General features: G+C 46.6%; 1 protein-coding gene across 4 annotated transcripts in view; it reads right to left on the bottom strand.

Moving 5' to 3' along the window:
• LOC139227662 (lactase-like protein) overlaps positions 1 to 21,149 on the bottom strand; it is a 40,831-nt gene that overhangs the window by 18,765 nt on the left and 917 nt on the right. For all 4 annotated transcript variants that reach the window (XM_070858587.1, XM_070858584.1, XM_070858585.1 and 1 more), the window contains exons 2-7: positions 20,503 to 20,682; positions 19,053 to 19,213; positions 17,561 to 17,648; positions 16,536 to 16,645; positions 15,408 to 15,536; positions 383 to 478 (exon numbers count right to left, since the gene is read on the bottom strand). In XM_070858587.1, the coding sequence (XP_070714688.1) occupies positions 383 to 478; positions 15,408 to 15,536; positions 16,536 to 16,645; positions 17,561 to 17,648; positions 19,053 to 19,213; positions 20,503 to 20,629 (711 nt within the window). In that variant the 5' untranslated portion in view covers positions 20,630 to 20,682. The remainder of the gene's footprint in view (positions 1 to 382; positions 479 to 15,407; positions 15,537 to 16,535; positions 16,646 to 17,560; positions 17,649 to 19,052; positions 19,214 to 20,502; positions 20,683 to 21,149) is intronic.

Raw genomic sequence — 21,149 nt, 5'->3', positions numbered from 1 at the left:
ACCTGGAAGAGTGATAACACCCAAAGCTCTGAGTTAGAGGGTTGTGGATCCAAGTCACACTTGAGGAACTTGAACACATAACCTGGCTGACATTTCAGTGCAATACTGGGGGAGTGCTACACTGCAAGAGGTCCTGTTTACTTTGTAAAAGATCCCATAAGGAGCAGGGGTGTTCTTCTCATGTCCTGACCAACATTTATCCCTCACCCACCACCAAAATTGGCCGGTGCATTTACCTACATAACAATAGTGACTGTACTTCATTGGCTGTGGGGCACTTTAGGACATCCTGAGAACATGAAAGACGCTGTACACAAACAAATTATTTCTTATTTCAATTAGTTATTTATTTTTTGAGATAGAGAAAAGGGAGGGCACTTACCTTAATGATGTTATGTGCTGCCCTGTAAGCTCCTGTTCCTTTCAGTTTTAACCCAGGTGCGTGCTCTCCCATCTCGTATCCCTCCACAGCTGTGGACTACAATGTAAAGTACAATACTTTATTAGCAAGTGGAGTCAATTCATATACTGCACTACTTGCACTGTTATATAAAAGGATGTGTTTATTTGTACTAACTGAAAGGCAGCCGTTTCTCTGATTGGCTCTCCATTATCACATGATCTATGGCTAATTAGTCCTATGGAGGATAAGCCACACCCTGAAGTTCCTCTGGAATGTGTAACTGGAACCGCCCAGCCCAAGTTCTGATTGACTGTCCAATTTGTAACTCGATCCATTTTGACTTCAGAAGCCACAGAGGATAGATCTCCACAAAAGCCACCAAGTTCCAGCCAAACTCCCTTACCCCAGCGCAAGTGCTGCTTCCACCAGCTGAAGTCCTTTATCCCAGGAGACGCATGCACAGAAGGGAGACTCAGTACAAATAGTTACTCCATATATAAAACCACTTCAGGGTTGGGATCCTACATACGTTCCATGTTGGAGCTGCAAGATGTAGCATGCAGGCTAGTGCCAGCACTTTCCCCAAACACACAGATTTCCCAAACACACTTTTGCTGGTCAGTTGGAGGAAGGGGGCAAGTGGACATCAGAGGAATAAAAATAGGCATTCACTCCAGCTATGGGCTAAGGCTAGTTGACGCATATCTCTTATCTGCAGGTCAGGAATATCATAAGCAAAGTGTTATATATGTGGACTTGTATTTACTCTGTACAGCCACCAGAGGGCTCATTCCCCCGAGTCCCAAGGGATCCCATAATCCCTTGGGAGCACAGGTATTTAAGAAGGCTTCACAGGTTGGAGAGGCACTCTGGAGATCTGCAATAAAAGACTAAAGTCACACTTTACTTTGAGCTCACAGTGTTCAGTCTGATTCTTTCTCCATACACAACAACTGGCGACGAGATAGAGATAGTGAACCCAAAGATGCAGAGAACAGTGGGCATCCTGGAGAAGTGTTCAGAGGGAGATGATTGGGAAACTTTTGTGGAGCAACTCGACCAATACTTAGTGGTCAACGAGCTAGATGGGGAAGAGAGCGCTGCCAAACGTAGAGCGATCCTCCTCACCGTCTGTGAGGCACCGACGTATGGCCTCATGAAGAATCTGCTCACTCCAGCAAAACCCATGGAGAAATCGTACAATGATTTGTGCACACTGGTCCGAGAGCATTTGAACCCAAAGGAAAGCGTTCTGATGGCAAGGTACCGGTTCTACACCTACAAAAAGTCTGAAGGCCAGGAAGTGGCGAGTTATGTCGCCGAGCTGAGACGTCTTGCAGGACATTGCGAATTTGAAGGACATTTGGAGCACATGTTCAGAGACTTTTTCGTATTTGGCATTGGTCACGAAACCATATTTCGCAAGCTTTTGACTGTAGAGACCTCAACCTTGAGTAAGGCCATAGCGATAGCCCAGGCGTTCATTGCCACCAGTGACAATACTAAGCAAATCTCTCAGCACACAAGTGCTGTTACAAGTACTGTGAACAAAGTTATTGTGTTCCTAACACAGATGAGGCTGCACACAGGGAGGTTAAAGTAACAGTGACCTCAGTCTTTAATAAGACACTCTAGAGTGAGGAACAGGCCTTAGGGGCCGGCTTATGTACAGCGCTCCCAAGGGATGCTGGGATCCCTTGGGACTTCGGGGGATGAGCTCCCTGGTGGCGGAACATGGGAGTGCATGCTTTACAGATACACAACATCACTCCCGCACCCCCAACCCCCCCCCCCCCCCCCGCCAAAGTCAAAGTGAAAACTATTTACAAGGTGAAGCGATCGGGAGCCTTTCTTTCCCTGGTGGACCGCCTCGGTACAAATGTCTGTTCTGGTGTGTTGGCTGTGCCCTCGCTGGGCTGGCGTGTTGTTGGCCCTGCAGGCTGCTAGGTGAGCCTGACCTTGCTGGGCTGTTGGGCATGATGGGTTCGATTTCCTGGTCCGGCGTGGTGTCGTTGATCCTTTGGATGTGTGTTGTGGGCTCGAAAAAGGTGGTGTCTGCTGTGGGTTGTTCAGGGCAGTCTGTGAACCGCAGCCTCGTTTGATCCAGGTGCTTTCTGCAAATTATTCCATTGTCTAGTTTGACTACAAACACCCTATTCCCTTCTTTAGCTATCGCCGTGCCCGCGATCCACTTGGGACCATGTCCATAGTTTAGCACATACACAGGGTCATTCAGATCAATTTCCCGTGACACAGTGGCGCGACCATCGTTTACATTTTGTTGCTGCCGCCTGCTCTCTACCTGATCATGCAGGTTGGGGTGAACCAGCGAGAGTCTGGTTTTAGGTGTCCTTTTCATGAGTAGATCAGCCGGGGGCACCCCTGTGAGCGAGTGGGGTCTCGTGCGGTAACTGAGCATTACCAGGGACAGGCGGGTTTGGAGTGAGCCTTCTGTGACTCATTTAAGGCTCTGTTTGATGGTTTGTACTGCCCGCTCTGCCTGCCCATTGGAAGCTGGTTTAAATGGGGCCGAGGTGACATGTTTGATCCCATTGTGGGTCATGAATTCTTTAAATTCGGCACTGGTGAAACATGGCCCATTGTCACTGACCAGTATGTCAGGCAGGCCGTGGGTGGCAAACATGGCCCTCAGGCTTTCAATGGTGGCGGTGGCAGTGCTTCCCGACATTATTTCACCTTCAATCCATTTTGAAAAAGCATCCACCACCACCAGGAACATTTTACCGAGAAACGAGCCCGCATAGTCGACATGAATCCTCGACCATGGTCTGGAGGGCCAAGACCTCAAACTTAGTGGTGCCCCTCTGGGCGCGTTGCTCAACTGAGCACATACGCTACATTGCCGTACACAGGACTCTAAGTCAGAGTCGATACCGGGCCGCCACACGTGGGATCTGGTTATTGCTTTCATCATTACTATACCCGGATGTGTGCTGTGGAGATCCGAGATGAATGTCTCCCTGCCCTTTTTTGGTAGCGCTACGCGGTTACCCCACAACAGGCAATCTGCCTGAATGGACAGCTTGTCCTTTCACCGCTGGAACGGCTTGATTGGCTCTTGCATTTCAACAGGGATGCTGGCCCAGTTCCCATGCAGTACACAGTTTTTTACTAGGGACAGCAGAGGATCTTGGCTGGTCCAAGTCCTAATCTGGTGGGCCGTGACAGATGATTTAGCATTTTCAAACGCTTCCATGACCATCAACAAGTCTGCGGGCTGCGCCACCGTCAACAAGTTTGCAGGCTGCGCCATTTCCACCCCCGTGGTGGGCAATGGTAGCCGACTGAGAGCATCCGCACAGTTCTCGGTGCCTGGCCTGTGGCGGATGGTATAGTTATATGCTGATTGCACGAGTGCCCACCTTTGTATGCCGGCTGAGGCATTAGTATTTATCCCCTTGTTTGCAGCGAACAGGGATGTGAGGGACTTGTGATCGGTTTCCAGCTCAAATTTGAGGCCAAACAGCTACCGATGCATTTTCTTTACCACGAACACACACGCTAATGCCTCTTTCTCAATCATGCTGTAGGCCCTCTCGGCCTTAGACAAGCTCTGAGAAGCATAGGCGACAGGTTGCAACTTCCCCGCAATGTTAGCTTGTTGTAATACACACCCGACTCCATACGACGATGCGCCACATGCTAGCACAAGTCTTTTACACGGGTTATACAATACAAGCAACTTGTTGGAGCATAAAATGTTTCTGGTTTTCTCAAAAGCAATTACTTGTTTTTTTTCCCCCATACCCAGTTCTCACCTTTGCGCAATAACACATGTTGGGACACTAAAAGGGTGCTTAACCCCAGTAGGAAGTTACCAAAATAGTTGAGGAGTCCCAGGAACGACCGCAGCTCCGTGACGTTCTGTGGTCTGGGCGCATTCCTGATAGCCTCTGTCTTGGCGTCTGTGGGCCGAATGCCGTCCGCCGTGATCTTTCTCCCCAAAAACTCCACTTCTGTTGCCATGAAGACACATTTCGACCTCTTCAGCTGCAGTCCTATGCGATCCAGACGCTGGAGGACCTCCTCCAGGTTTTGTAGGTGCTCGGCGGTGTCCCAACCCCGATGTTGTCCTGAAAGACCACCGTGTGTGGTACCGACTTGAGTAGGCTCTCCATGTTTCTCTGGAAGATCGCTGCAGCCAACCGAATTCCAAACGGGCATCTGCTGTAGATGAACAGTCCCTTGTGCGTGTTGATGCAGGTGAGGCCCTTCGAAGACTCCTCCAGCTCCTGCGTCATGTAGGCCGAAGTCAGGTCGAGCTTGGTGAACATCTTGCCTCCTGATAGCGTCGCAAATAGGTCGTCTGCCTTAGGTAGCAGGTATTGGTCCTGTAGCTAGAAACGATTAATAGTTGCTTTATAATCGCCGCAAATCCTGACTATGCCATCACTTTTGAGTACTGGAACAATCAGACTGGCCCACTTGCCGAATTCCACTGGGGAGATGATGCCCTCGCGTTGCAGCCTGTCCAGCTCGATCTCCACTCTCTCCCTCATTATGTGAGGTACCGCTCGCACCTTCTGGTGAATGGGTCGTGCATGTGGGACCAAGTGGATCCGCACCTTCGCCCGGAAAAGTTTCCAATGCCTCACTCAAAAAGGGAAGGAAATTTGTTAAGAACCTGGGTACATGAGGCCTCATCGACATGTGATAGCGCTCGGATGTCATCCCAGTTCCAGTGGATTTTGCCCAGCCAGCTCCTTCCAAGCAGTGTGGGGCCATCGCCTGGGACAATCCAGAGTGGCAGTTCGTGCACCGTGCCCTCGTAGGTGACCTTGACCATGGCGCTGCCCAGGACAGTGATAAGCTCTTTGGTGTACGTTCTTAGTTTCGTGTGGATGGGGCTCAGGGCTGGTCTGAATGCCTTGTTGCACCACAGTCTCTCAAACATCTTTTTACTCATGATGGATTGGCTAGCGCCAGTGTCCAGTTCCATGGCTACAGGTAAGCCATTCAATTTTACGTTTAGTATTATAGGTGGACATTTCGTCGAAAATGTGTGCACCCCGTGTACTTCAGCATCTGCCTCCTCTCTCTGAGGCTCGAAATTGCTTTGATTCACCATGGACTGATCTTCCTCTGCCACGTGGTGGTTAGCAGGTTTTGCAGAGCTTGCAGCTCGTTTGCAAGCTCGTTGGAGGTGCCCCATTGTTTCACAGCTCTTGCAAACATACCCTTTGAAGCGGCATGAATAGGCTGAATGGAAGCCTCCACAACGCCAACAAGGTGTGACTTGCCTTGCATTCATCCTTTGTTGGGGACTCTGAGTCATCTGGGTCACCTGAGGCCTGTTGGCAGTTGCAGACGCGTAGTTTCTGCCCTGTACATTTCTGCTCGCAAACACAGTTCCAGTTAATTTATGAACATTGCTAGTGCTTGTGTGCTGAGAGATTTGTTTGGTGTTATCACTGGTGGACATAAACGCCTGTGCTATTGCAATGGCCTTACTGAGGGTCGGTGTCTCTACAGTCAAAAGTTTTCGTAGGATGGTCTCGTGGCCAATGCCCAGTAACAAAAGTCTCTGAGCATTTGCTCCGGGTAGCCATCAAACTCACATTGTCCTGCAAGTCGCCTTAGCTCGGCGACGTAGCTCGGCACTTCCTGACCTTCAGATCGCTGGCACATGTAGAACCGATATCTCGCCATCAGCGCGCTCTCCTTTAGGGTTAAGCTGCTCCCGAACCAGTGTACACAGCTCCTCATACGACTTATCTATGGGTTTCACCGGAGCCAGAAGATTCTTCTTGAGGCTGTAGGTCGGTGCCCCACAGACTGTGAGGAGGACTGCTCTCCTTTTTGCAGCGCTATCTTCTCCGTCCAGCTCGTTGGCTACAAAGTACTGGTCTAGCCGTTCGACATAGGCGTCCCAGTCCTCACCCTCCAAGAACTTCTCCAGGATGTTCACAGTTTGCTGCATCTTTGCGTTGGATTCGTATTCTCGTCACCAGTTATTGTGTTCCTAACACAGATGTGGCTGCACACAGGGAGGTTAAAGTAACAGTGACCTCAGTCTTTAATAAGACACTCCAGGGTGAGGAAGAGTGCTCCCAAGGGATGCTAGGATCCCTTGGGACTTCAGGGGATGAGCTCCCTGGTGGCGGAACATGGGAGTGCATGCTTTACAGATACACAACAAAAGTGATGATGTTTTGGAATCGTAACATACAGGGCAGGACAGAAATACCTGCAGCTACACGTCCGCAGATGTCTCAGAGTCCACCATCAAGGGTGATGAATGCAAAGTCATTAACACCTTGTTGGTGCTGCGGAAGTGATCATCGTTTCCATTCATGCCGATTCAAAGGATACGTTTGCAAGGGCTGTGGAACAATGGGACACCTCCAACGAGTGTGCAGGCAAGCTACTAAGCCTGTTAAACCTGCAAACCACCACATTGCAGAGGAGGACAGATCCACGGAGGATCACTACGAACCAAAGCCTCAGATAGAGGAGGCAGAGGTACATGGGGTACATACATTTACCACGAATTGTCCCCTGATAATGCTGAATGTTGAACTAAATGGACTCCCGGTGTCAATGGGCTCGAGCCAGTCCATCATGGGCAAAAAGACTTTCGAAAGGTTGTGGTGCAACAAGACTTCAAGGCCAGTCTTAACTCCAGATCGCGCGAGACTAAGAACTTACACTAAAGAACTGATTCCTGTAATTGGCAGTGCTACTGTAAAGGTCTCCTATGATGGAGCGGTGCACAAGCTACCACTCTGGGTGGTACAGGGCGATGGTCCCACGCTGCTCGGCAGGAGCTGGCTGGGAAAGATACACTGGAGCTGGGACGACATCTGAGCGCTATCGGCCGCTGACGACACTCCGTGTGCCCAGGTCTTAAACAAATTTCCTTCGCTGTTCGAACCAGGCATCGGGGAATTCCAGGGAGTAAAAGTGCAGATCCACCTAATTACAGGGGCGTGACCCATCCATCACAAGGCGAGAGCAGTACCGTACATGACGAGAGAAAGGGTAGAGATCAAGCTAGACCAGCTGCAACGAGAGGGCATCATTTCACCGATCGAGTTCAGCAAGTGGGCCAGTCCTATTGTCCCAGTCCTCAAGGGAGACGGCACTGTCAGAATCTGTGGTGATTACAAAGTAACTATAAATCGTTTCTCCCTGCAGGACCAATACCCACTACCAAAAGCCCACGACCTCTTTGCAACGCTGGCGGGAGGAAAGACGTTCACGTAGCTGGACCTGACTTCAGCATACATGACGCAGGGACTGGAGGAATCATTGAAGGCCCTTACCTGCATCAACACGCACAAAGGTCTTTTTGTTTATAACAGATGCCCGTTTGGAATCCGATCAGCGGCGGCAATATTCCAGAGAAACATGGAAAGTTTACTGAAGTCGGTCCCGCACACCGTGGTCTTCCAGGACGACATCTTGGTCACAGGTCGGAACATAGTCGAGCACCTGCAGAACCTGGAGGAGGTTCTTAGTCGACTCAATCGCGTAGGGCTCAGGTTAAAACGCTCGAAGTGCGTTTTCCTGGCACCTGAAATGGAGTTCCTGGGAAGGAGGATTGCGGCGGATGGCATCAGGCTCACCAACGCGAAGATGGAGGCAATCGAGAATGCACCGAGGCTACAGAACGTGACAGAGCTGCGGTCGTTTCTGGGACTCTTGAACTACATTGGTAACTTCTTACCGGGTCTCAGCACCCTGCTAGAACCACAACATGTCTTACTACGAAAAGGGGGCGAATGGGTTTGGGGCAAAAGCCAAGAAAATGCCTTTGTAAAAGCAAGAAAATTGTTATGCTCAACCAAATTGCTTGTGTTGTATGATCCATGTAAGCGCTTGGTACTAGCATGTGATGCGTCGTCAAATGGCGTCGGGTGTGTATTGCAACAAGCTAATCATTTCAGGAAACTGCAACCGGTTGCTTATACATCCAGGAGTCTGTCTAAGGCCAAGAGAGCCTACAGCATGATTGAAAAAGAAGCATGTGTCTATGGGGTAAAGAAAATGCATCAGTACCTGTTTGGGCTAAAATTCGAATTGGAAACTGACCATAAGCCACTTATATCCCTGTTTTCCGAGAGTAAAGGGATAAATACCAACACATTGGCCTGCATCCAGAGATGAGTGCTCATGTTGTCCGCATACAACTACGCCATCTGCCACAGGCCAGGCACAGAAAACTGCGCCGATGCTCTCAGTATGCTGCCATTGCCCACCACGGGGGTGGAAATGGCACAGCCCGCAGATCTAGCCATGGTTATGGAAGCATTTGAGAATGAGCAATCACCCGTCACTGCCCGGCAGATCAAAACCTGGACAAGCCAGGACCCCTTATTATCTCTAGTCAAAAGCCATGTGCTTCACAGGAGCTGGTCCAGTATCCCAGTGGAAATGCAGGAAGAGATAAAGCCATTCCAGCGGCGACAAGGTGAAATGTCTATACAGGCAGACTACCTTCTGTGGGGCAGTCGAGTAGTAGTCCCCAAGAAGGGCAGAGATACCTTCATCAACCTCCACAATACTCACCCAGGCATTGTAATGATGAAAGCGATAGCCAGACCCCACGTGTGGTGGCCCGGTATCGATGCGGAGTTAGAGTCCTGCGTTCACAGACGTAATAAATGCTCGCAGTTAAGCAATGTACCCAGGGAGGCGCCACTAAGTTTATGGTCTTGGCCCTCCAAACCATGGTCTCGGGAACATGTCGACTATGCAGGCCCATTCTTGGTAAAGTGTTCTTTGTGGTTGTAGACGCATGCTACAAGTGGATTGAATGTGAGATAATGTTGGCTAGCAAGTCCGGTGCCACCACTGAAAGCCTGCGGGCCATGTTTGCCACACATGGCTTACCCAATGTCCTGGTGAACGACAACGGACCATGTTTTACCAGTGCTGAGTTCAAAGAATTCACGACCCATAACGGGATCAAACATGTCTTTGTGTCTTAATGCTAAAGGCTTTGTGTCTTAATGCAAGGAGTATCCGCAATAAGGTGGATGAATTAACTGTGCAAATAGATGTTAACAAATATGATGTGATTGGGATTACGGAGACGTGGCTCCAGGATGATCAGGGCTGGGAACTCAACATCCAGGGGTATTCAACATTCAGGAAGGATAAAATAAAAGGAAAAGGAGGTGGGGTAGCATTGCTGGTTAAGGAGGAGATTAAGGCAATAGTTAGGAAGGACATTAGCTTGGATGATGTGGAATCTATATGGGTAGAGCTGCAGAACACCAAAGGGCAAAAAACGTTAGTGGGAGTTGTGTACAGACCTCCAAACAGTAGTAGTGATGTTGGGGAGGGCATCAAACATGAAATTAGGGGTGCGTGCAATAAAGGTGCAGCAGTTATAATGGGTGACTTTAATATGCACATAGATTGGGCTAACCAAACTGGAAGCAATACGGTGGAGGAGGATTTTCTGGAGTGCATAAGGGATGGTTTTTTAGACCAATATGTCGAGGAACCAACTAGGGGGGAGGCCATCTTAGACTGGGTGTTATGTAATGAGAGAGGATTAATTAGCAATCTCGTTGTGCGAGGCCCCTTGGGGAAGAGTGACCATAATATGGTGGAATTCTGCATTGGGATGGAGAATGAAACAGTTAATTCAGAGACCATGGTCCAGAACTTAAAGAAGGCTAACTTTGAAGGTATGAGGCGTGAATTGGCTGGGATGGATTGGCGAATGATACTTAAGGGGTTGACTGTGGATGGGCAATGGCAGACATTTAGAGACCGCATGGATGAACTACAACAATTGTACATTCCTGTCTGGCATAAAAATAAAAAAGGTAAGGTGGCTCAACCGTGGCTATTAAGGGAAATCAGGGATAGTATTAAAGCCAAGGAAGTGGCATACAAATTGGCCAGAAATAGCAGCGAACCTGGGGACTGGGAGAAATTTAGAACTCAGCAGAGGAGGACAAAGGGTTTGATTAGGGCAGGGAAAATGGAGTATGAGAAGAAGCTTGCAGGGAACATTAAGACGGATTGCAAAAGTTTCTATAGATATGTAAAGAGAAAAAGGTTAGTAAAGACAAACGTAGGTCCGCTGCAGTCAGAATCAGGGGAAGTCATAACGGGGAACAAAGAAATGGCGGACCAATTGAACAAGTACTTTGGTTCGGTATTCACGAAGGAGGACACGAACAACCTTCCGGTTATAAAAGGGGTCGGGGGGTCTAGTAAGGAGGAGGAACTGAGGGAAATCCTTATTAGCCGGGAAATTGTGTTGGGGAAATTGATGGGATTGAAGGCTGATAAATCCCCAGGGCCTGATGGACTGCATCCCAGAGTACTTAAGGAGGTGGCCTTGGAAATAGTGGATGCGTTGACAGTCATTTTCCAACATTCCATTGACTCTGGATCAGTTCCTATGGAGTGGAGGGTAGCCAATGTAACCCCACTTTTTAAAAAAGGAGGGAGAGAGAAAACAGGGAATTATAGACCGGTCAGCCTGACATCGGTAGTGGGTAAAATGATGGAATCAATTATTAAGGATGTCATAGCAGTGCATTTGGAAAGAGGTGACATGATAGGTCCAAGTCAGCATGGATTTGTGAAAGGGAAATCATGCTTGACAAATCTTCTGGAATTTTTTGAGGATGTTTCCAGTAGAGTGGATAAGGGAGAACCAGTTGATGTGGTATATTTGGACTTTCAGAAGGCGTTCGACAAGGTCCCACACAAGAGATTGATGTGCAAAGTTAGAGCACATGGGATTGGGGGTAGTGTACTGACATGGATTGAGAACTGGTTGTCAGACAGGAAGCAAAGAGTAGGAGTAAATGGGTACTTTTCAGAATGGCAGGCAGTGACTAGTGGGGTACCGCAAGGTTCTGTGCTGGGGCCCCAGCTGTTTACACTGTACATTAATGATTTAGATGAGGGGATTAAATGTAGTATCTCCAAATTTGCAGATGACACTAAGTTGGGTGGCAGTGTGAGCTGCGAGGAGGATGCTGTGAGGCTGCAGAGCGACTTGGATAGGTTAGGTGAGTAGGCAAATGCATGGCAGATGAAGTATAATGTGGATAAATGTGAGGTTATCCACTTTGGTGGTAAAAACAGAGAGTCAGACTATTATCTGAATGGTGACAGATTAGGAAAAGGGGAGGTGCAAAGAGACCTGGGTGTCATGGTACATCAGTCATTGAAGGTTGGCATGCAGGTGCAGCAGGCGGTTAAGAAAGCAAATGGCATGTTGGCCTTCATAGCAAGGGGATTTGAGTACAGGGGCAGGGAGGTGTTGCTACAGTTGTACAGGGCATTGGTGAGGCCACACCTGGAGTATTGTGTACAGTTTTGGTCTCCTAACCTGAGGAAGGACATTCTTGCTATTGAGGGAGTGCAGCGAAGGTTCACCAGACTGATTCCCGGGATGGCGGGACTGACCTATCAAGAAAGACTGGATCAACTGGGCTTGTATTCACTGGAGTTCAGAAGAATGAGAGGGGACCTCATAGAAACATTTAAAATTCTGACGGGGTTAGACAGGTTAGATGCAGGAAGAATGTTCCCAATGTTGGGGAAGTCCAGAACCAGAGGTCACAGTCTAAGGATAAGGGGTAAGCCATTTAGGACCGAGATGCGGAGGAACTTCTTCACCCAGAGAGTGGTGAACCTGTGGAATTCTCTACCACAGAAAGTTGTTGAGGCCAATTCACTAAATATATTCAAAAAGGAGTTAGATGAGGTCCTTACTACTAGGGGGATCAAGGGGTATGGCGAGAAAGCAGGAATGGGGTACTGAAGTTGAATGTTCAGCCATGAACTCATTGAATGGTGGTGCAGGCTAGAAGGGCCGTATGGCATACTCCTGCACCTATTTTCTATGTTTCTATGTTTCTATGTCACATCTGCCCCATTTAAACCAGCGTCCAATGGTCAGGCAGAGAGAGCGGTGCAAACCATCAAGACTTGAAGAGGGTAACTGAAGGCTCACTGCAGACTCGCCTATCCCGAGTCCTGCTTAGCTACCGCACGAGATCACACTCACTCACTGGGATCCCACCTGCTGAACTGCTCATGAAAAGAGCACTTAAGACAAGGCTCTTGTTAATTCACTCTGATCTACATGAACAGGTAGAGAGCAGGCGGCTTCAACAAAGTGCATACCATGATAGCACAAATGTGTCACGTGAGATTGAAGTCAATGATCCTGTATTTGTATTAAATTATGGACAAGGTCCCAAGTGGCTTCCCGGCACTGTCGTGGCCAAAGAGGGGAGCAGGGTGTTTCGGTCAAACTTTCAAATAGACTCATTCACCGGAAACACTTGGACCAAATCAAACTCAGATTCACGGACTATCCGGAGCAACCCACCTTGGACCCTACCTTTTTTGATACCCCAACACACACACCAGTGGCAACCGACACCACAGTTGACCACGAAGCAGAATCCATCATCCACAGCAGCCCTGCAGGGCCCAACACACCAGGCAGCCCAGCAAGGCCAGCAGCACAGCAGCCCAGCGAGGGCCCAACAAATGATTCAACAACACCAGCTTTCACACCGAGACGGTCAACCAGGGCAAGAAGGGCCCCAGATCGACTCACGTTGTAAATAGTTACATTATTGACTTTGGGGGGGAATGTTGTTATATATGTGGACTTGTATTTACTCTGTACAGCCACCAGAGGGCTCATCTCTTGGAATCACAATGGATCCCATAATTCCTTGGGAGCACAGCTATTTAAGGAGGCTTCACAGGTTGGAGAGGCACTCTGGAGACCTGCAATAAAACACTAAAGTCACACTTTACTTTGAGCTCACAGTGTTCAGTTTGACTGTTTCGCCATACATAACACAAAGGACTTGAGAAGGATATCTGCTCTGCCCTGAACTGGAGAATGGCAAATGGTGGCAGTGGGAGTAACATAAAGAGAAGGTGGAAATTATGTATTAAACACTGTTTCCATTAGATTCTAGACATTGTTACCACTTAATTGGGAGTAGAACAAGCTAGACCTCATGTCACATGATCCCAGGTTAGTTGTGCTGTCTCGCAAGATGTGGCCAGATTTGTTAATTGTTTAATTAAGATGTCCATGGCGATGAAGCAGTGGGAGGGTTTGCCTGCAACAATGCGAGTCAGGATCAAGCACGGGAGAACTGGGATCCTCTCTGATGGCAAGAACACGAGTGTTCTAGTGTTCTTGTCATCACTTAGCACACGGCAGGGTATATGCACCTAAAATAGAGGTTACATCACAGATAATGGATAAATACAGTGTTCAAGGTGTTTGTCTTTGAGCTGCTGAAATGCGTTTAAACAGAGCCTCGCACATCTCAGATTTGTGTTCATGTTCCTGTTAATGTGCAGGTACCTCAATCTGCCGATACCAACAGTTCTCGGTGTTCTGATTTAGGATTTATCCACCAATGAAGCAACATTGCTAAGAACAACCCTTTCTAAATCTGCCAGCCCGACAAAATTCTCAGTGGATAAAGCAGTGAATACTAAACAAATCCAACAGGCCACACAGTGCCGATAGGACATCTCAATATAGAACATGAAATATAGTTATTGAGTTAAGGAGATATGTTATTTCATCCATTTACAAAACAAGTCATATCAGAATTAGTTCATTTGAGATTTTTCAGCATGTTTTTGTCAATTTTTCATGCAATTTCTTATTTACACCCTCAATTACCATATTACACAAAACAGATGAACCAGAAACAATAGCATTAGATTGGCTTTAACTGAATAAATAATTTTAAAAGTAGTTTTAAAAATTGTTCTAAAGCCATCACAATGAATCTTTATTTTGAACTGATTCCAATATTCTTTAAATATTATACTTGCAAGTAACATTTAAGAGAAAACATTGTAGTCTTTAACTTTATGGGATGTTGCTGTGTGCAAAATGGCTGCCATGTATGCCGGCACCGTAACAGCATGTCACTGCACTCGGAACACGGTCCTGTATATGAAGCACTTTACCATGTTTCTGAGAGAGGACAAGGCACTATATAAAGGTAATGGTGTTGCGAAGTTTCCGAGATCTGGGCCTTTGAACTTTGGTTGAAACTTGACCTAATAAGACCCTGATAAGAAAGGGTTAATCAGATAAGAACCGTTCTTTAACAGGGGAAGCTCAGAGGCAACCTACTGACAAACAAACTTACCTCGGGGCATACATACAACTGGAAGTGAAATGTGGGAGAACGACCATTATTTGGGCAGGCATAGTAAAGTAACGGTTCCGACCTTGGTAAAAGCTTGAATGGCTCAGATAGACATTTTTTATTTTTAAAAACACTAACCTTGCCAAGCATGCACTGTAATCCTCAAAGCACACACTGTCTATGTTTCAATGTTAAGCTGTGCCTAGATAGGATTGTGACACTGAAATGTTGCTTTCAGTTCTTGGTAGCCTTGGAAAGCCCAGGGTTACCTTGGTCTTGGAATTGAGTTGGGGTGTGCAGGATAAATCAGTGAGAACATTAGATCTTACACTAAAACCTTAGACATGGATGTAATGTTTTTAATCTTGACGAACTAAAGGGGGCGCTTCCTACCAGGACCTTGGTTTTTAGTTTGTCTTTTTTAATTAAGAAGTCAAAGCAGGAAACTGAGCATAAGTCAGAAGAACTGTGGAAGGGAGCCATCTGTACATAATAGTGTTAGATATGTTCATAGCTCAGTTCAGAGAGTAGCCCATTTTAAAGAAATGTAATATGACAGTATAACCTGCGAGGTGTCAGCTGACATTGGAAGGAGGAAGACTGCAAGAGGCAGACTTAAACAAGAAGAGGATAATATCTTCATGTTACTTTATATAAAACTTGACATCTTTAGAAACCCGAGAGTTAAATGGTTTTGTACCTGTGGACTAAATCGGTCATCCCAATAAAACCTTGGACACAGATATAAATCTAAATCCATTATGCCTACATACAGGAGGTAAATGGACTAAAGTATCATTTAAAACTGTAACGGTTAATGTTCATTTAACCAAACCTCATTGTGACACGAAACATACCCACGGGTTATTGAAAGTAATCCAGTGTTTTACCCGGTCACCAAACTTCTCAAAACACACGTTGGCATAATCATTGAAGAAGTTAATCAGAGTGCTGTTCTGCCAACCTCCATATTTATCTTGGAGCACCTAAACAATAAATGATGATAGACTATAGTCAGTTTTAGGAAGATAAGCATAGAATGGGAAAGAGGTCATTTGACTATCATGCCTGCTCCTTCCAACAGACTATTTAGAGTTTATCAATCTATCCCAGGCTTTACTATAACCACAGATAAAACTTCCAACAAGAAAAACCTCCCAGTTGCCAAACGTAAACCATACCAATTGGCTGATACAGGGCCCTGTGTGGAACTGGGCTGTACCAACTGGGAAGGTCACAGCTCCAGTCTTCAGTCTCAGCTCAGCCTATGATGGGGGAAGGGGTGGAGGTGGGAGCTGTGCTACAGTTGCTTCAGTACTCAACCTTGCAGAGGGTCACTCATCGCTGCCCAGGGAGTGCTGCTGGAAGGTGGGTGAGAGTAGGATTGGGCTCGACTGTAATGACCATTAGCCTTGATGGGCTCCTGTTCCAGGGCAATGCTGGAGGAGATCAGCTTTACAGGTTGTGGGGGCCGGCGCACAGCTGCAGATTTGTAACTTTACATTGTCAAGAAAGTTTGCAATCATCTGGGGACTCGGTGATTGATCTACTTCACGGAATACATTAGGTTTAGACAGAGCTGTAGCATCACAGGTAACCTGAGTAACACTGCCACCTTCTCCATAGATAGACGTGCTCCTATGGAGGAGTTGAATGGCCTTTCGGCACACACATGAAACATGGCCGAGTGGGTGAGGCCACGCCTGTTCCCCTCTATGTGTCTACACATTCGTGATAGGAAGAGAAAATTGGAAGAAACACCATAAAAAACACTGATCATTCTAAGTGTCCATGTTTAGTGCTCAGGAAAAACGTAGCTCTGGAATATTTTATTTGTTCTTGGGATGTGGGCATCATTGGCGAGGCCCCATTTATTGCCTATTGCTAGCTGCCCATCAGCAGGTGGTGAGCCTTGTCCTTCAGCCTCTGCAGTCCTCGTGACTGACACAGATGTTATAAAATATGTTCAAACATTTTCCACAGACCTGCGGAAGATCGCCGTGGTACAGGGTCACTATGGGCTGGATCTTGTTCTCCACGAGGGTGTCTATTAGATCATTATAAAACTTGATTCCTTTGTCGTTGATGTGCTCAGCTGTATCATACGCAGAGAGAGAAAACAGACGAGCTATGACTTACAAACGGAACAGGAAGTTATTCGCCAACAGTAAAATCTTTCTGTGCTGTACGTACCTTTTTGTTAGTGGCGACCTCCTCCCACAACTCTATAAAGGCTGCTATGAAGTCATTAATCGTGCTGAACTCCTGTACCAGGGCAATGCTGGAGGAGATCAGCCTCAGAGGTTGTGGGGCAGGACAAGCTGGGGATAGTGGGCAGCTGTGGATGTGTAACTTTACACTAAGGTATTATCTCCTGGTCAGGATGGCTGGCAATCATCTGGGGACACAGTGATTGGCCTACTTCATGGAGTACGGGCAATTTAGACGAGGCTGGAACGTCACAGATAACCTGTGCTGCAGTAACAGTGCTGTCTATTCTCAACAGAAAGACGTGAGCCTATGGAAGGGGAAGCCAGGCCCTCACACCTCAAGGCTGGTCTGTCACAGCCTGTTGAGCAAGCACCTTGCCTCTGCCCATTGTTCCCTTACAGCCTGACTGACTGTTCAAAGGTGATTACAGATCTCAATGTGCCAACAGGACCCTTTCCATTGATTTTTCTTTACTACAAAATAAAAATTCATTATGCCCATGTACTTTCTCTACCTTTGGCTTGCACACCCTTATCCCTGGCTGACATCCACCCTCAGCTTCTACCAGCTATGTGCCAATCTGTGGGTACTGAAATGCAACCCAGGATTGAATTCAAGTCCTTTTTCTCTCCGGTAGCAGCGAGGTAGCCTGCTTACTTCCACTCATTGAGCTCAGCTAATATAAGGAACTTGGCATTATGAGAAGGCTGGATCTAAGCACTGGCTGAAGCTGTGACTCCCAGCCTGCGAGCCTTCTATCAGCAAGAACATTGTACAATCCCAAAGTGAGAGATGTTACCTTTTATCCCAGTAGGCATGATTCGAGGCCAGGAGATAGAAAAACGATAATGATTGACTTTCAACTCCTTCAGCAGGGCAATGTCCTCCTGTAATAGAACCAAGTGTTAACCAGGCTTTGCACATGTGAGGAGGATTGAGTGTAGCAGCTTCCTCATCAGAGGTAACAGCAAAACAAAACCAGACCATGCTGCAAACACACAGCAGGCAGAGAGAAAGAGAGAGGTTAACGTTTCAGGCAGTGTCCCTCCTCAGAGCTCAAAGGGCCCTTTCTAATTGGGGAAAGGATGAAGAGTGAGTGATAGAGTCAACTAAAAATTCTTTCACCTCTAGACGCTAGATTTCAATTCAGGCAAAATGATTTGAAGGTCTATTTGCTGTATACTAATGGGCTATTATCACCACTATAAATGTGCTAGCTGTGTTTACAGGGTACATTAGTGTAGTGAGAATGGTGCTGGCCTCATTGTGAGTTCAAATCCCATTATGATAAGTTGTGAAACTGAATTTAAGAAATCAGGTAATTTGTGGGATGACACCTGAAAATGAACCATGAAAGCTGCTAGATCTTTGACTGATGTCCTTCAGGGAAAGGAATCTGTTCCCCCTGCCTGGTCTGGCCTACATGTGACTCCAATCCACGCTACATGGTTGACTTTTAATGTTCTCAGGGCAACCCGGGATAGCAATAAATACAGTGTCGCCCACATCCCAGCAACAGAAAACCCACAATCCAGTAGTCTAGATCTGTTTCAGCCCGCCTTAGTTCAGCTCCTAGATGGATAAGAGCCATCGCACAAAGCTGTCCATAATTTGGCATTAATTGAACAATTTTGCATCACTGGGGTGGCTGCTGTGGAGAATGGAATTATCACACTGAGGCACTAAGAGCCGCTGTACTATAGCCGCAGTTTACACATATTGTTGGGGCAGAATAGAGGAAGCTGCTTTATTGTACCTCTATTGTGTTGGTGATTAGTGCAATATTGACCAACTTTATTCCCAAAAATAACATTGTTTAACAATAGTCAATCTACTTATTTGAATCTTACAGGTTGTCTTTGACTTTTATGTCATGTGTCAGCTGTGGCTCAGTGGGTAACATTCCTGCCTGAGTCAGAAAGTTGTGGGTTTAAGGCTCACTCCAGAGACTCGAGCACAATAAGCTAACATTCCAGTGCAGTGCTGCAGGAGTTAAACTGAGGTTCGCCTGCTCTCTCAGGTGGATGTAAAGGATCCCATGGCACTATTTGAAGAAGAGCAGGGGAGTTCCTCTCCAACATTTATCTCTCAACCAACATAAAAAACAGATTATCTGGTCATTTATCTCATTGCTGTTTGTGGGAGCTTGCTGTGCGCACATTGGCTGCCCTGTTTTCTACATTACAACAGTGACTGCATTTCAAAAGTCGTGTATTGGCTGCAAAGTGCTTTGGGATGTTGTGAAAGGCGGTATATAAATGCAAGCTTGTTCGTTATTTACATGTTCTTACCTTGAATTTATAATAGCTTTCACAAGATGAATCTCCTGTTTCATTCAGGTACACTTTTCCTTTCGTGTGTGTGAAAACATCCCAGATACTGAGTCCTTTCCCATCTTGATCCCAAGCCCCTTCTGTCTGGTAAGCAGAACTGCCCACGCCCCAGGAGAAACCTGAAACCGATGTAATAGTTAATTTCTGTGTTTCACAACACTGGACACTACTTGGCTAAATACCAAATTGTTCCAGGAAAAGCTGTCCGCCAACTGAAATGTTCCAATGCAGAAAGTTTAAAGATTGTATTCCATGATTTTCAGCTCCAAATACAACATTTAAGTAATTTCGAGACTTTTCTATATGGACTTCATTGTTTGTGGCTGGTTCAATCAATCAAGTAGTACTGATTCATTCAAATGCAAATTAGATAGATTTCTTTCAGAAAATAGCATTTTATGATACAGTATATAAGTACTTTGAGACATGATGTGTAGGGAGCTCGGGAGGAACAGGGGACTGTGGACTTGTGGTTCCCAAAGGGGGTTTTCCTTGCCTCGTGTCTGGTCTGTTGTCGACCCATTGATAGAAATTGATTGCTGGGATTGGTCAACAACCTCATTATCGTTGGAACATGGGACTACCAGGATGGTAGAAGGCCAACTAGATGGAACTGTCTTTTTGGGTTTACCAATTCCTATCTCTTTATCTAACAAGTGTTATGAAATGAGTTTAGAGAATCAAGCTTTTGAAAACCTGTCTGTTTTTTTTCTGAGCCTCAGTTTGTGAAACTCTGAAGGTAACAGTACAGGTTGTTTATTGGGGATTAACCAGCCCTTCAATACCTGAAAACTTAACACAACATGTACAAAATCCTTCTCCTGCAAAGCAGATGTTGGTGATCAGTTTTCAAATGGTAAAGATTCTGATTCCTTTAGACACACAAAAAATATCAAAAGGGCTCAGTTTATTCTGAAAATATGTAAAACCAATAAAGAACACTTCACTTGTGAAACAGATGTTCTTAAAGACATCATAAAATGCTAGGTCAGTGACAAGAGCTAGACATTCTGGGCAGATGGACATGGTATAAGCACAAAACACACACCTTAACCACATGCAACAGACTATCAAAAATGTAAATTTCTGCCTCGATATATAAAGAAATAGTCAAGTTGTCTCCTGTTATATGAAAAGACACCCTCCCCACCCAGGTAACGACACGAGGTATCAATGCAATGAATGTCTAGGATTTGGCCTCACTCTATCTCATCCACCCAGAGTTCCCCAATGCACCATCCAACCCGCTGGGAACTGATTCTGGCTCTGTGCTTCTCTCTTGTGCGGATTTCTCCAGGTGCGTGTTGGTGAACCTGTGCATCTTAGAAGTGTTTTGAACACTTTCTACAACACTAAATAACTACACCACGTACGTCCCACATTTCCTTGGGTCCTTAAATACCCTTACCAGCAGGGAAAGTCCCGTAATAGAAGGACCCTCCATGGTCTTTTGCCCAGTCGAATTTCTGAGAGAGACACAGAGGCAGCACCAGCAGAAAGGCGTGGGCCACACTGTGTGGAAGTGGGGACTGCATCGTCCTTCAGTTAGTGTCGAGCCTGCACCCACACAACCGCTCCTCTCCACAACCTGTCGGCACAAAGAGTACAGGAGGATCGTACAAACAGATAGGAATTCAGGAGAAAACTTAGACGGAACTGGTTGCGGCTCTTATCTCCAGAAAAGAGAAGGCTGAGTATAGAGCTCTGTAAAATGGTGAAGGAGTTTGAGAGGGTGGACATAGAGAAGATGTTGTTTCCACTTGTGGGGGGAGTCCAGAACTAGGGCCCATCAATATCAGACAGTCACTGAGGAATCCAATGGGGAATTCAGAAGAAACCTCTTTACTCAGAGAGTGGTGGAACTTGCTCCCACAGGGAGGGGTTGAGGTGATTAGCATGGATGCATTTACGGGAAAGCTGGATAAACACATGAGGGAGAAAGGAATAGAAGGAGATGGTGATGGGGTGAGATGGAAATGGGTGGGAGGGGGCTGGTGTGGAGCATAAACACCGGCACGGAGCCGTTGGGCTGGAAATGCAATGTAAAATAGCAAC

Source organism: Pristiophorus japonicus, chromosome 17 (genome assembly GCF_044704955.1).
Source record: "Pristiophorus japonicus isolate sPriJap1 chromosome 17, sPriJap1.hap1, whole genome shotgun sequence".
In the NCBI taxonomy this organism is placed as follows: Eukaryota; Metazoa; Chordata; class Chondrichthyes; family Pristiophoridae; genus Pristiophorus; species Pristiophorus japonicus.
The sequence above is the reverse complement of the archived record's forward strand: the minus strand, read 5'-3'. Positions and strand labels throughout refer to the sequence as shown.